This window comes from Patella vulgata, chromosome 1 (assembly GCF_932274485.2).
Source record: "Patella vulgata chromosome 1, xgPatVulg1.2, whole genome shotgun sequence".
Lineage (NCBI taxonomy): Eukaryota > Metazoa > Mollusca > Gastropoda > Patellidae > Patella > Patella vulgata.
In genome coordinates, this window is record NC_065879.2 from 82,942,902 (window position 1) to 82,958,766 (window position 15,865).

The 15,865-nt window shown below is 40.1% G+C and overlaps 1 protein-coding gene across 2 annotated transcripts; it reads right to left on the minus strand.

Annotated features, from left to right (window-relative positions):
* Positions 1–898: 898 nt before the first annotated feature.
* LOC126824395 (uncharacterized) lies at positions 899–14,601 on the minus strand. Of its 2 annotated transcripts, XM_050553620.2 has the most exons (7): positions 14,497–14,601; positions 11,491–11,750; positions 8,691–8,915; positions 6,216–6,476; positions 5,542–5,760; positions 4,662–4,969; positions 899–3,312 (listed from the first exon to the last, which is right to left on the minus strand). In XM_050553620.2, the coding sequence occupies exons 2-7, from the start codon at positions 11,729–11,731 to the stop codon at positions 2,812–2,814; spliced, it is 1,755 nt and encodes a 584-aa protein (XP_050409577.1). In that variant the 5' UTR covers positions 11,732–11,750; positions 14,497–14,601; the 3' UTR covers positions 899–2,811. The 2 variants fall into 2 exon arrangements, with proteins under 2 accessions (XP_050409577.1, XP_050409585.1); XM_050553628.2 differs by lacking the exons at positions 8,691–8,915; positions 11,491–11,750; positions 14,497–14,601 and having other exon boundaries at positions 6,216–6,899.
* Positions 14,602–15,865: the final 1,264 nt, after the last annotated feature.

Consider the following 15,865-nt stretch of genomic DNA (forward strand, 5'->3'; position numbering starts at 1 on the left):
TACTTTATTACTTGTATACCAACATAACACATACTGATCTGTCAGATAGTTTACTAACGGTACATTAACGTAACATAACACATACTTTACTACTAGTATACCGACATAACACATACTTTACTACTAGTATACCGACATAACACATACTTTACTACTAATATACCAACATAATACATACTTTACTACTATATACCAACATAACACATACTTTACTACTAGTATACCAACATAACACATACCTTACTACTAGTATACCAACATAACACATACCTTACTACTAGTATACCAACATAACACATACCTTACTACTAGTATACCAACATAACACATACCTTACTACTAGTATACCAACATAACACATACCTTACTACTAGTATACCAACATAACACATACTTAACTAATAATATACCAACATAATACATACCTTACTACTAGTATACCAACATAACACATACTTTATTACTTGTATACCGACATAACACATACTTTACTACTAGTATACCAACATAATACATACTTTACTACTAGTATACCAACATAACACCTACTTTACTACTAGTATACCAACATAACACATACCTTACTACTAGTATACCAACATAACACATACCTTACTACTAGTATACCAACATAACACATACTTTACTACTAATATACCAACATAATACATACCTTACTACTAGTATACCAACTTAAAACATAGATATGACGTCACCCTTTGATGTTTTTAACCAGTATATATGAGAATGTACGCTTTTCTTAAACAATCGTCTATTATTTATAAAACTGTCCATTATTTTTAATAAATAATGGACAGTTTTATAAATAATAGACGATTGTCTAAGAAAATACCAATAATAGACACACGTATCTCTGAAAAATGGACATGTATTTTGAGATAATTTATTCTCTGAACAAATTAAATTACAGAACATGAAATTACTTTAAAACCTCGATCATAGTTACCGAAATGTCACATGACCGAATGTTGATTTCACGTGTTTGTCTACATAAAGAATTCCACTTAAATCCGTCCGTTATATGTCACTTGTCTGTTTAATAGTACGTTCGGCACTAGATCGATGATACGTTTTTATAGGCCTACATTTTCACACCTTCTTTGTGGACACTCTACGGGTCATAACTTGAAATACAGGTATATATCCCAAAGACCTCGGTTCCTTTCGATATTGTTTTTGTATGGGACCGTAACTTCATGGATTATGGCCCCTGACTGTACACACTGGAGGTCACAATTATTATTAGCCCATTTTGATGAAACTGAACATGTGTGTTTATAACCCAAAGATTTCGATTCCTTGCGATATTGGCCCCTAACTTCCTGGATTATGGCCCCTGATTTTCTACTTCTTCTACTTCTACCAGGTAGTGTCCACAATCATGGTTGATTATTTTGACACGGTATGGGTTGCGCATGGCCGGCGTGATGATGAAAAGTTAAAAACGGGAAGAAAAGTTAAAAAAAAAACAGGATAAAAATGACGTGGTGTCGAAGCTCACAGAGCCCCAGACAACATGGACTTGAAGATCTCGAGAGTGTCGGAGGATGGAATGTCTGGTGGTAAAGCATTCCACTATATATTGTTCTTGGGAAGAAGGAGAATTTCTTGGTGTCATTCCTGGCAGATGGAATTTGGAAAGTTTGAGGGTGCGTGTGTCTAGTTGTCCTATTTGGTGGAATTAGCATGTCTGTTGTGATGTTAATGAGGTTGTTGTGGATCTGATTGAACAAAAAAACGTCTTTTGAGCCTGTGGAACCTATACAGGTCACAATTTTTATCCCTTTATAAACAAACGTTCAAATATATCACCGTTACACCATATATTAAATTTTAAATAAAAATTTGGACGGCCGGTACCCTCCATATTAACCACAGTACTAAGAATATTATCAATATCTAAATCATTCTCGTGAGCAGCCTTTCCATCACAACTTTGACGGCTATTATTCCCCCATATCAAGACCATCACAATTTTTACGGCTATTATCTTCCATATAGAGTACATTACCAATGTAATCAGTATCCAAATGCTTATCACATATATTCTCATTATTTATATTTGTTTTCGACTGTGTTATAAACATGTCGTCTCCATGTCGAATATATTTTTGACTGTCTGTGTATGCTTGCATTGTATGAGTGGAGTGTTTTTTCACATGCATTCATGAGCATGTGCATGTTGTTTTAAGAATAATGGCTTGTTGTTTTAGAAAACTATCCATTATTTGTATCTCTATGGTGCTATGTTTTAAGTTTGATAATAGCCTCAGACTGTCCATTATGTAAATACAAAGAAAAACTTCGGGGCTGACGCCCCTCAGTTGTTCTTTCTATTTACATAATGGACAGTCTTCGGCCATTATCCATCACATAACACATACTTTATTACTAGTATACGAACATAACATATACTTTACTACACTACTAGTACACCAACATAACACATACCTTACTATTAGTATACCAACATAACATACTTTACTACTAGTATACCAACATAACACATACTTTACTACTAGTAGTAGTTCAACTTAACACATCTACTTTGTTGAGCTCTCCTTGATCTGCTGAAATACATGTATTTATTGATATACGAAGCCAAGTGGTATGTATTTCTCTGTATGTTACAGCCCATAAGAACAAGCACCTCCTCAGATATAACATTAACAAGTGGAAAAGTCCACAGCACATTTCGTTGGGAGTGCCGTAGCCGGAGGACAGGCAATATACCATTGTCAGTCATATAAAACAGCCATTGAAAACAATGTTATATTATAATATATATGATCATTTGCTCTTAGTTTTTGACAACATATCAACAATATGGCTCTGTGATGTATCTGCTAATGACGCTAATATTTGTTTAACATTACCAGACTGTCGTCTTAAAACTCTAATTAAACAACGTGATTTTTCATTTTTACTTCTTTCCCTTTCAACCGCTTCATGATCATTAACGTGTATTATACATTGTTCAAACAGTTTATCGGCTAGTCTCATGGCGTCCATATTTTCCACGAGAAACGAATGATTAGTTCGAAGTGCATCCAGCCATTGTTCTTCAGTGAGTGAGGCCACCGAGCCGTCCTGGGTGTTGGAGTTATTTAATGTGGGTATTTCAAACAACTCGCATTCTGTGGGCGAGGTCACCGATTCCTCTTGGGTGTCTGGTTTATTAACGGTAGGTGTTTCCAAAGATTCTTCGTCTGTTGAAAATGGATCAACTCTTCCTTGATTGGGATTCTCGTCTGTTTTTAGCTCAGTTACTTCCCCTGGCTTATCCGTGTTCTGAATAATAGGAAATGAAATGAAATGAAATGAAATGGGATTTAACGTCCTACTGTTTTGCTCCGAACTGAGCTAATGAAGACGGGCACACGCCATACAGTGTGCTATGAGGGAAATTTTGCCCGGACAGCGGTACCACGGGCTACTCTTATATCGAATTCCAACTGTCAAGGGATCTTTTACGCGCACGCCAATGTGTACACGGGACCTCGGTTTTTCGTCTTATTCGAATGACTAGAAACTGTCCTTGTCAGGCCCTCTGTCCTGCATCACTGACAAGGGGGGATCACGCCGAAAATCTGAATAATAGGCAATTACTATAAAACATAAATTGTTTCACTATCAGGCTAATATATATAAAACGGATAAAACAATTGGAGTTTTTAACAGAAGAAATGAAATGGGTTTTAACGTCCTACTGTTGTGCTCCGACTGGGCTATTGAAGACGGACAGTGTGCTATGAGGGAAATTTTGCCCCGACAGCGGCGCTACGACCTACTCTTATATCGAATTTCAACTGCCAAGGGATATTTTACGTGCACGCCAACGACTATACACTGTATGAAGTATGCCCGTCTTGATTAGCCCAGTCGGAGCAGAACAGTAAGTCGTTAAACCCCATTTCGAGAAGGTTGGATGGCCGAATGGTTAGCGCGTGCGGGGTGTATCATAAGGTCTGTCATTGAGTCAACTGGCGTGGTTTCGATTCCCCGGTTGTAGGTGACAACGAGTAGGATCGCCTGTCCAACCACGTGGGTTTGCTCCTGGTCCTCCGATTTCCTCCCACTGCTAAAGACACTACGCGCAAGCGAATCATTGAAATAAAATTGAACCATATGTTAGTTTGTGTCGAGTGGACGTTAAACCCCATTTTTCTCTCTCCCCCATTTCATTTCGAACCGACGCCATGCGGTGTGCTACGTGGGAAACTTTACCCGGACAGTCGTGTTTCCGCTTAATGTTTTTCGAATCGACCAAGTGCACGCCATTCTGCACACAGCGATCCATCTATTTCATACTTCGAGAATAGATCTCTTTTCTGAATGGCCGCCATATCCAACCGTTTCACATCTGTTTTACACAAAAAGAATATATACTTCTCCAAATTCTCGAAAAATACTCAGTGTTTTCGACTAAAATCATCGATTTAGGACTTATAATGTCGGTCAACTAGCTTAGTGTCTGTTCTCAGGCGGAGCTAACTGTAAACAGACAGCTTAAGTTTAGTATGAGTACACGGGTGGACCCCCGGTTTTCGCCCCAAAGAATCTCTTAGCCAACACAGGGTCGAACCCGGTACTCCCTGGTCATTGACTCCTGTAAATAACAATCAAAAACAGACACTTACGTCATATGTGTAATGGCCATCTCCGAAAAGGTCCATTGAATCTATGCTGGTTTGAGAACCCATAGGATTAACACGAAGATACGTCTCCGAACCACTTTCAGATGAACTCAGGCGGGATTGGTTCGTATCCGTCGCTGTTGATGTTGACCTGACATGGTCCGCAACTGCAGTCAAGTACGCAGAATGGTTCCCAAGCCCTGTTGGATTGTGGTCCGCTACTGCAGTTAAATATGTAGACCGGTTCTCGACTGAGTCTTGCAAGCTCGGAGGCGGACTATCAATGATTTCTATATATCCACCATCTTCTCCTGTAAATGAAGAAACAGTGCCATGGAGAAAATATAACTATTCTTGGGATGTCTATCTATAAAGAGATAGTTCGAGGGTTCGCTACAATATCCCAAACAGAGTTGTCTTCCTTTGCAGTCCATACTAACCTTGTGTGGAGAATGGGTTAAATGAGGTTTAACGTCCTACTATTCTGCCCCGTCTGTTCTAATAAAGGCGGGGTTCGCTATGGAAATGAAATGAAATGGACTGGGGTTAAACGTCCTACTGTTCTGCTCCTACTGGGCTAATGAAGACGGGCATACGCGTAGGGATCTTTAGCAGTGGGGGAACACCGGAGGACCCGTAGAAAACCCATGAGGTTGGAAAGGCGACCCTACTCCTTGTCACGTATACATCCGGGGATCTAAACCACGCCAGTTGACTCACTGATTGACCTTATGATAACGCGCGTTAACCATTCGGCCACCCCCACCCCACCCCCAAATGACGCATAGAGACTTTAAGGAAGTTAGGGTTGAACGTCCTACTTTTCTGCACCCAAAGGACTTCGGGTTTTCGTTCTATCCGAAAAACTCAAATATCCACCTACCTTTATGCATTGTTGCTATGGAAACTTTTATTCTGAACAACTCTAGTATAAGATATATGGGTCGGTGGGTAGTAGTAGTAGGGGAGACAACCTCTATATTGGTTTTTCTACCATCATTAATACAAGTTATGCTATCACCACCATTCCACATAATACTAAAAATTCCCGAAGTATCTCTCTTAAATTTAACCAGCGGGCAGATGTGTTTAAAGACTTCTCCTAAAGAAATCAGAGTGAAACACGTTAAAAGACTTCTGAACAAATTTAAGTTAAAGAGGAGGAGAAATGTGTTTAAAGGCCTCTCCTGCCATGAAGACATCAGAGGGGAAATGTGTTTAAAGACTTCTCTAGTAGAAATCAGAGGGAAATGTGTTTAAAGACTTCTCTAGTAGAAATCAGAGCGAAATGTGTTTAAAGACTTCTAGTAGAAATCAGAGGGAATTGCGTCAGATGGGAAAGGCCGGGTTATTTCAGAGTGCCAAATTTAGGAGGGAAACAGAGTTGGTGATAAGAGTTTTCACGTATTTGGCCATATTTGAAACCAACTCTGCAGCCTTCAGATTCTACATCACTATAAAGACCACATTACTATTAAGACCAATTTTTATCAGTCCAGCAACTGGTCTTAACCGGAAGGTTTCACTGTATACCATATATGGATGTACCCTACATACCTGTATAATAGTCTTGTATAGAATCAAGGTGCAGTTGTTGTGGAGTTTTGTTGGACACGCCAACAGAAAGATAGGACCAATTACAATTAGGTATTTGCTCTACTCTTAACATAATAGTCTTATCTGTAGTCATCGGTACACGACATCCACACAGAGCCAGCGGATTCGAATACCTTAGTTTTGTTGTAGCACCGCCCTGTAGCTGTTCCACATTTAAACCACACGACACGTTCCAGTGCATTTGCTTGACTTTAGTTGGAACTGAAGAAAATCATTTCAAAATGGAAAATTTTAATAGGACATATTTCGTTTTTTATGTTCTTCGTGCTCTCTCTCTCTCTCCCTCTCCATCTCCGGGGGTGGGGGTAGGTGGTTAACGCATGCGCGTTGGATCAGAAGGTCTTTCATTGAGTAAACAAGGACAACAAACCCATCAGAATGCATACTTCTGTAGCAACAGTATCAAACATAAGCTTATCGCGGCGAGTAACGTACTAGCCCACTATCTATAGATAGTTCGTCCCGTGATGATACCGGGGTTGGCCCAGAAAGTTCCAACTTGGTTTCCCTCTTGTCTGTGGTACAGGACGAAGGCCCTGACAAGGGACGCCACATTGTCGTTCGGATGGGACATAAAAAAAACCCATGGCAACTGCTGGAATTGGATGTAGTGTAAAAGGAATCGCTGCTCTCCGGCAGAATTTACTCATTGCTCACTGCATCGCATGTGTCCGTCTGCATTAGCCCAGTCGGTGCACAGGAGTACGGCATTAAACCCCATTCTATTAAACATGCATTATGCAAGAGCTAAATCTGCCTATTCAAGGTCTTTCTTTAGGCCTGAAATGTTATATAAACTATTAATTAGACATTAATTAACGTATCCAGAACATAATCAACTCTCGATGGCAGCGCTATCCTGCGATAATTGTTGGATTATTATCCGATTTGCTGCATAACTTTCCTTCTCGATTTAACGATTAAATGGATAATCGAGACCATGATTTTTGTCGTACCGACTTTAGTAATGATGACCGAGGCTGTGCGGAACTTTCGATCGCTTATTTCTCGGTGCATAGTGGATCAATTTGACTGAAATTGTCAGCAAATTGCCTTTACATTATCTAGTTTTTAACTATTATAGTGAGAACTGCCAACTCGTTATCTAATCTCCCATAATGTATCTTTAACTATAATTTACTACCTTTAGTAGTCATCGTCCAATGCAGATCATAGGCTATGTAATTCGACTGATACGCCATACAAGATTGGTAAAGTCTAACAATTAGAGCCAACTGCAGATTTTGTCAAAGTCGCGGGATGTAAACGGGGCTAGGGCACGTGATTGTTGAAGAGATTGTGGGTGTGGTTTAAGGTTAGGTCTAGGGTTAGCGCTAGCCCGGTCTCGTAACCATTAACCAAATCTGCAGTTGGCCATGATTTTTAGACCTAACATAAAAACCGTACACAATCCGACACTGTTTATGCGCCGGCGTTTTACTCAATGGGCGACCGTGGCTCACCGAAACCCCACTCTATTGATCTTATTATAACCAGGACCGAGTTAAGCTTGCATCGGAACCCTGTCTGAAACTGTCACGGGGACCCTTGCATCCACAGTGAAATGGGGGCATATTCTGGCCATTGTCCGTCACACTCACGCATAAGCAAATTGTTTGCAATATACTAGAGATTCATTTGGCAAAATCGTAACAACATAATAAATTAAATCATAAATTGTTTTTTTTTTGTAACTAAGTTGGGATCCCCTTGGCTACAGCCTGCTCTCCCCTCCCCCTTTAATCCGGGCTCCGGGTTCACAGTTAGCCTTGTTTTAATTAAAATATAACCATTTATAAAACTTTTGTTGCTTTAATGTATCAAATACATCAATAACAAACTATGTGCAAAGTTTTGTGTTTCTGGATAAAAGATATTTCTCATAAACATACATTTAAAGATACATTATGGGAGATTAGATAAAGAGCTGGCAGTTCTCACTATAATAGTTAAAAACTAGATAATGTAAAGGGAATTTGCTGAAAATTTCAGTCAAATTGATCCGCCGAGAATTTTGCAATTGAATTTTCGGCCTAGCCTCGATCATCATTACTAAAGTCGGTACGGAAAACCAACATAGTCTCGATTATCCATTTCATGATTTAATCATGAATGAAAGTAGAGCAACAAATCGCACCCTAATCCAGTAAATATCGCAGGCTAGCGATGACGTCGAGAGCTGATTATGGTCTGGATAAGTTAATTAATGTAAAATTAATAAATAAGATAACATTTCAGGCCTTAAGAAAGAACTGCAATTGGCAGATTTAGCTCTTGCATAATGTATGTTTAATTTGATAACATAGTTCCTAAACAAAAACTTGCAATAGGCAGATTTAGCTCTTGCATAATGTATGTTTAAGCCTGGGAATGCTTTGTAAACTCGGAGCCTGACCTGATTATATCATAGCTTACCCACACTTCTAAAAGTAACATCAATATCACCAAATAATAAACCACAATATAAATAATATGATTTAGTCTTCTTCGTGTAATTGACATGTCTCTTCGATCCTACATCGTCTTTATCGTAAATCCAGATCTTCCCCTTTTCTAAGCATTCCACCAATAAATTTGCTATATTCTTCTTTATACGAATTTGATAAAGAAGTGTACATATCGAATCCAAGGAAACTGCACCTATGAATTAAATTGCTAAATAATAGATATGCCTTTATATTAAAGCGAGAATTTCATATTTTCTAAGAAAGCAAAACATAATTATTTCTATGTCTTTTGCTCAATAGGTTGTCAACTCACTATTTTACGATCATAGGTATCATTCTCACACTTATAAATCCTTGACCCCGGAAATAATAACACAATTACCTCCCTTGTTTTTCTATTCCCCCCATGGAATAGCTATCTTCAAACGTTTGAATTTGAAGTTGAAAATGATATTTTTGCCGATCCCTGCATTGTCCGAGAAGTTCATCCCGATTTTCCGGCGTGGTTCTCCCTTTTCAGTGATGCACGACGGAGGGTCTGACAAGGAAAGCTGTCTTGTCGTTCGGATGGGACGAAAACCCGAGGTCCCGTGTACACATTGGCGTGCACGTAAAAGATCCCTTGACAGTTGGAATTCGATATAAGAGTAGGCCGTGGTGCCGCTGTCTGGCCAAGTTTCCCTCATAGCACACTGTATGGCGTATGCCCGTCTTCATTAGCCCAGTTCGGAGCAAAACAGTAGGACCCCATTTCATTTCATTTCATTTCTCTACATATGCCTTATTAAAGTTTAAATGAAACGAAATGAAATAGGGTTAAACGTCCTACTGTTCTGCTCCGACTGGGCTATAAAAGACGGGCATGTGCCATACAATGTGCTATGAGGGAAATCTTGCCCGGGCAACATCACTATGACCTACTCTTATATGAAAATATATACACAGAACTTTAGTTTTTCGTCCAATCCAAATGACTAGACAGCTGTCCTTAACGATTTAACCTTTTTTAAAAATGGCCGCCAGCGTACACTCAACAAAAACTAGGTCATTTCGGGACTAACCCACGAGGTTAGACAGGCAACCCTCTTTCTTGTCACGTACAAGCGGGGAATCGAAACCACATCACTTGACTCAATGACAGTCTAATGACAGACCTTATGATGCAAGCGCACAACTTGCACAAGTTAACCATTCGGTGTCCCCTGATGGGCCGACAAGTCGAGATCTATCTGTGTACTCATTGGTGTACATAGTGGCGTCGTGCCCATTGGGGCCCGGGGGGGGGGGCTGGGCCCCCCCAAATTCTCAGTGAAATAAAAATATTTTTATTGATATTATTAAGACAGAAGACCTGTCCGTCTATTTTAGTCATCACATGGTCTCCAGGAATTGTATAATTTGTCATTATCCGTGTTTAGTTTATTGCACTTTAGTTTAGATATCATTTGTTAAGGCCTCGCCATAGAGCTATATTTCTATATAACTCGCTTCGTACACTCTATCATTTAGCCTCGATCTAAAATTTCCGGGAGTATGACGTCAATGTAACGGTTAATGTTAATCTCCGCTCACGTCGCCATTTAAAAATTTAATCAATCAATGAAATCCTGTTTAAATCCAAGCCGAATCCAAGCCATCCGGGGGTTTACGAACAGAGTTGATTTTGTGCTTGTTGTGTAAATCCCTATTTATGATTGTATGTTGTATTTGATAAAATATCCATATACGGGTGTCAAAAATAAAGACTGAAAGTATTTTTTATTAAAATACAAATACATCTAAATACGTATTTGACCATGCATGAAGTTGTTCGAAATGATGAATAAAATATAATTCAGTTTTCGAGTGATAAATAACAATTATCACTAAAAAAACGACCATTTTTCAATCATAACTTTATTGTCTCTAATACATCGAAATGGCGTTTCCCGGCTTCTAATTTTAAAAATTTTCCAGGGGAGGCCCCCCCCCCCCGTAACCCCCTTGCATGCTCATGCCTACTGCATTCGATGTGTGCGGCGCTACCGCCAACACTCTCCGCAGCCAGTAATTTTAATTTACCATGAACACACTTGCAGAAAGTTGGGCCCCCCTAAAAAAAATTTTTGCACGACGCCCCTGTTGGTGTACACGCATCAGTTTAACCCTTGACAGTTGGTGTACACACAGAAGATTACACCTTGGCAGTTGGTTAATGGGGTTTAACGTCCACTCGACACAGACTAGGTCATTTCGGGACTAACATATGGTTTAATATTATTTCAATAATTCGCTAATTGCGTGTAGGGGTCTTTAGCAGTGGGAGGAAACCGGAGGACCCGAAGAAAACCCACGAGGCTGGACAGGCAACCCTACTCCTTGTCACGTACAACCGGGGATTCGAAACCACGCCAGTTGTCTCAATGACAGGCCTTATGATACAGCGCGCACGTGCTAACCATTCGGCCATCCAAACCCCGGCCTGCTAAAAGAATGGACGGTACACCCCATTTCTTTCTTTCTGTTCAGACTTGAGTATGGAAGTTACAACATAGGCTTAATTATATTGATGACTGTCGGTTGTCTGTTTAGGGTGGGCGGCTACTGCACTAGGGCTGCTCTGAAGATGAAATTTGGGATATGTCGACAGCTCGAGGCGGGACGTGACATCCGATGGCGATGCACTACCACTTCCGGTTTTGGATTTATACTACTTTCGGTTTCACTGTCCAGTGGCTCTACCCGTGCAATGCCGCTTAAACATCTAGTTAACTAATAATAATAATTACCACTCCGTATATCGTTTAAAGATGGTGGTCTATCAGATATTCCAACAATCACGCGACCGTCACCTTTAACAACCAACTCGTATCTGTCACCCTTTTTAATTGGCCTATTGCTAACACATATCCCGTCATGTCTTTTTTGATTCCATGTTAATGTATAATCATTTATCTTATGGGTGTTGTTTCCACGACAATCAGAAAATGGCATGTCATACTGAAAAGGTTGCAGGTAGTCAGCAGCCATATTTGTGTGGTTATTGACCCTGAAATACAGAAATAAGTAAAATAGACTTTCATTCTGGTGAGAAAATCATTTGAAGATTATAATTAAAGATACATTATGGGAGATTAGATAAAGAGATGGTAGTTCTCACTATAATAGTTAAACTAGATAATGTAAAGGGAATTTAATGAAAATTTCAGTCAAATTGATCCACCCTGAACCGAGTATTTAGCGATTGAATTTTGATTCTAGCCTCGATCATCATTCTTAAAGTCGGTACGATAAAACACATAGTCTTGATTATCCATTTTTTGATTTAATCAGAAGCAGCATCCCAAACTTTGGCTGCCTGTCTACAGCTAGCTCTAATAAGTATGACGTAGATGGATCGCTGTGTGCAGTATGCAGAAACAGCAGACCTCGTTCTAATCCAGTAAATATTACAGGCTAGCGATGCCATCGAGAATTGATTATGGTCTGGATAAGTTAATTAATGTATAATTAATAATTTAGATAACATTTCAGACCTAAAGAAAGACCTTTAATTGGCAGATTTAGCTCTTGCATAATGTATGTTTAATTTGATAACATAGTTCCTAACTTTACTCCACATGGGGAGCCACGGTGGCAGGGTGAGTAAGACGTTGGCTCGCTAACCTGTAGTTCCCGTGTTCGATTCCGGTGTTGGCCTAGAAAATTCATCTGGATTTTCCGGCGTGGTTCCCCCAAGAAGCTTAGCTGGGCGTATAGTCGTTCGGATGCGACGAAAATCGAGGCCCCATGTACACATTGGCGTGCACGTAAAAGAACCCTTAACAGTTGGAATTCGATATAAAAGTAGGCCATAGCGCCGCTGTCCGGGCAAAATCTCCCTCATAGCACACTCTATGGCGTATACGACTAGCTGTCTTCATTAGCCCAGTCGGAGGAGAACAGTAGAGCGTTTTAATTAACACCATTTCATTTCCTTTACTACACAAGACACGGATAACTAAAAATATGAACACCAGCAACTTCGGAAAACAACTTAGGATATTCATGGAAATCAACTAGATTATTCAGGGAGGCAACAACAATCTAGATCGGAAAACCTTTCTAGCCTGGAGGTCTTGTGGTCGATCCCTGCATTGGCCGAGAAAGTTCATCCAGAGATCCATAAAGATGGCGGTGTGAATAATATATATATATATATATATATATATATATATTTAGGGTTTATAGATCAGAATAATTGTTGGACAAAAATATTTTCTAAGAAGAGAAAACCTTTGCTTGTGTATGGCCTTAAAATCTACATTTAACCGTTATTCTGGCATCCTGTGGTTTTAAATGGACAATAAACATATCCAGGTTTCTAACAGAGAGAGAGAGAGAGAGAGAGAGAGAGAGAGAGAGAGAGAGAGATGGGGTTTAACGTCAACTCGACACAAACTAGGTCATTTCGGGACTAACATATGTTTTTTAAAATTTTATTTCAATAATTCGCATACGCGAAGAGGTCTTTAGCAGTGAGAGGAAATCGGAGGACCCGGAGAAAACCCACGAGGTTGGACAGGCGACTCTACTCCTTGTCACGTACAACCGGGGATTCGAAACCACGCCAGTTGACTCAATGACAGGCTTTATGATACAGCACGTTTGTGCTAACCATTCGGCCATCCAACCCCCCAGGTTTCTAACAGGAATAAAGTATTTAATTCCTACATACACAAGTTTCACATAGGTTTCCAAAATTTTCCGACGGACAGGTTGACGACATAAGCTTTGATTGTGTATGACCGTAAACTCTATTTTGGCATGCTCGGGTTTTAAATCGAGAATACCCCGTACCAACCCCTACACTACTCTAGATTTGGACTCAGGCTAGCAATTATTTGCCCATTGACTTCAATGTTAAATGGCTGTAACATCACAGGCATAACTTTTTGCTCAATATTCCGTTGGTTCCAACCTTTATAGGTACAATGGGGACCACATTTGGCAATCTCCTCATCATAATTTTGTAGGGGGTTGACCGTTTAGATTTTTCGCTACGGGGATTTGAAGTTGACTGGGGTGAAAATCTCACTTCCGACACAATGATTGCTCTGCAGAAAGACACTTTACACCCCCTATCCCTCCGCTGTACATAATATCATCAGTATTACCCAAAACTGCTATGAAATTGCAAATTTGATCCCATTTCTCCAATTGTAGACCAAAAAGTCAACCCAAAAGGAGTAGGGTTGCCTGTCAAACCTCGTGGGTTTTCTCCGGGTCCTCCGGTTTCCTCCCACTGCTAAAGACCCCTACGCGCAAGCGAATTGTTGAAATAAAATTAAACCATATGTTAGTCCCGAAATGACCTAGTTTGTTTCGAGTGGACGTTAAACCCCATTTCTCTCTCTCTTTAATGTGATCGCACTACATTCGTGAAATAAGGGGAAATAATTACTAGTCTGAGACCATTTGAAACCGGAAGACTTTACGAGTATTTACTGCCAGTGTTATGGGAGAGCCTATTTTTAGTCCGGATGGGGAGGTAGGGAATTTCCACTTGCCGAGTTATAGACAGCAGAAGGATTAGAGGTAGGGGTTTCCGGTAGGTAACCCGCACACTTACCCCAACCCAGAAATCCTCCCAAATGAATTTCCCGAAGGGAAATGACCTACACTACCGGCCTGCACTCCTGCCCAACCAATCAGCCTGAACCCCCACCAACCGACCTGTAGGCCTATAGATAGGAGACGCGACACACCACGGCGCATGTAGAATGGAGGGTAGCTTTGACCCGTTTATCACTTACCTGCTATTCTATAAGCTGTCTCTGTAAGACTAAAACGTAAACCTCTGTACAGCTTAGAAACGAATCGTCTATGCAGACACGTTTAAAATTGAAATTGACTTCCTGGTAATTTTAGCTTACGGTGTTCTCAAATTAGTTAGCAAATTTCCACGAAGCTTAAAATAGATCCAGTATAAGTTTAGGCCTACATGTGTTTTCTCTGAATTGAGGTCAAATCACAGGGGCATGTGATTTATAACTATATGATATGCACAATATGTCATATATTGCGCTTAGTTAAATTGACAGTTTCAGACATAATATCAATTTTTGACCAAATCAAATAGGCGGTTTCTCCTTTAACGTTAATATTGGGTGCTACGGTGGCTCGATGGGTATGGCACTGGCTACTAATGTTAATTCGGGCGCCACGGTCGTTCGGTTTGGTATGGCACTGGCTCACTATCAGGAGGTCTAGAGTTCGTGAAAGTTCTTCGTTATTTTTCCACCTGGTTTCTACTAAACTGATGTTCAGGACTGGGTCACCCGCAAGGCACAGCGTTTAATCGTTCGAATGGGGTGAAATACCGAGGTCCCGAGTGTAGCATTTTACTTATAATATGGGTTTGTCCTTTTAGCGTTACTTTGATCGGGGGCTAGCTCACTATCAGGGTGTCTATGGCTCGTTTAGCGAAAGATCTTCGTTATTTTCGAACCTGGTTTCTCCCGAGTTCCCCGCAAGGAAATGTGTTCAGTCGTTCGGATGGGGCAATAACAAAAAAGAGGTCCTTTGTGTACCATTGGCGGTTTAGAATATTTTTCTTTAGGACTACCCAATTACTTAGAAAACGCTTCGGGAAAGCGGGTGTTGATTTTTTTTTATGACACCTTTTAGGACCAGGTGGCAAAACATGCTACACCTATGAGTTTACATTTACTGTACCAGGTAGATGTAAAGAAATATACGAAGACGATCAATTGTAGAAAGAGACCAGAAGGAAATAAAAAAATGTAATGGATGCTATTGCTTGCGACCATAGCAAATGGATCTGAAATCGATAATTCTTTATTGTGTGACAGAACAGAGTATCAGCAATGTTCATGTCAAAAAGGGGAGCCACTAAGGCTCTGTAAATGTCAGGATTAAACATGAATAAACGGGATAATCTGAAAGAGTACGTACGTGGGTGTGTAGGGGGGGTATTCCTGGATCCGCCCCTGTACATGTGGGGATGTCTTTGGTTAGCATAAGAGAAATCCATGGAGTGATATTTATGAAGAATGTAGACCAATTTTGTATAAATTTAAAAACACGAAATTAAGCACCGAAGGGCGTCCGTCAACAACAGTTACGTGCGTGTCGAGCCTGTTCTTGACCAGGGGTGTTTTG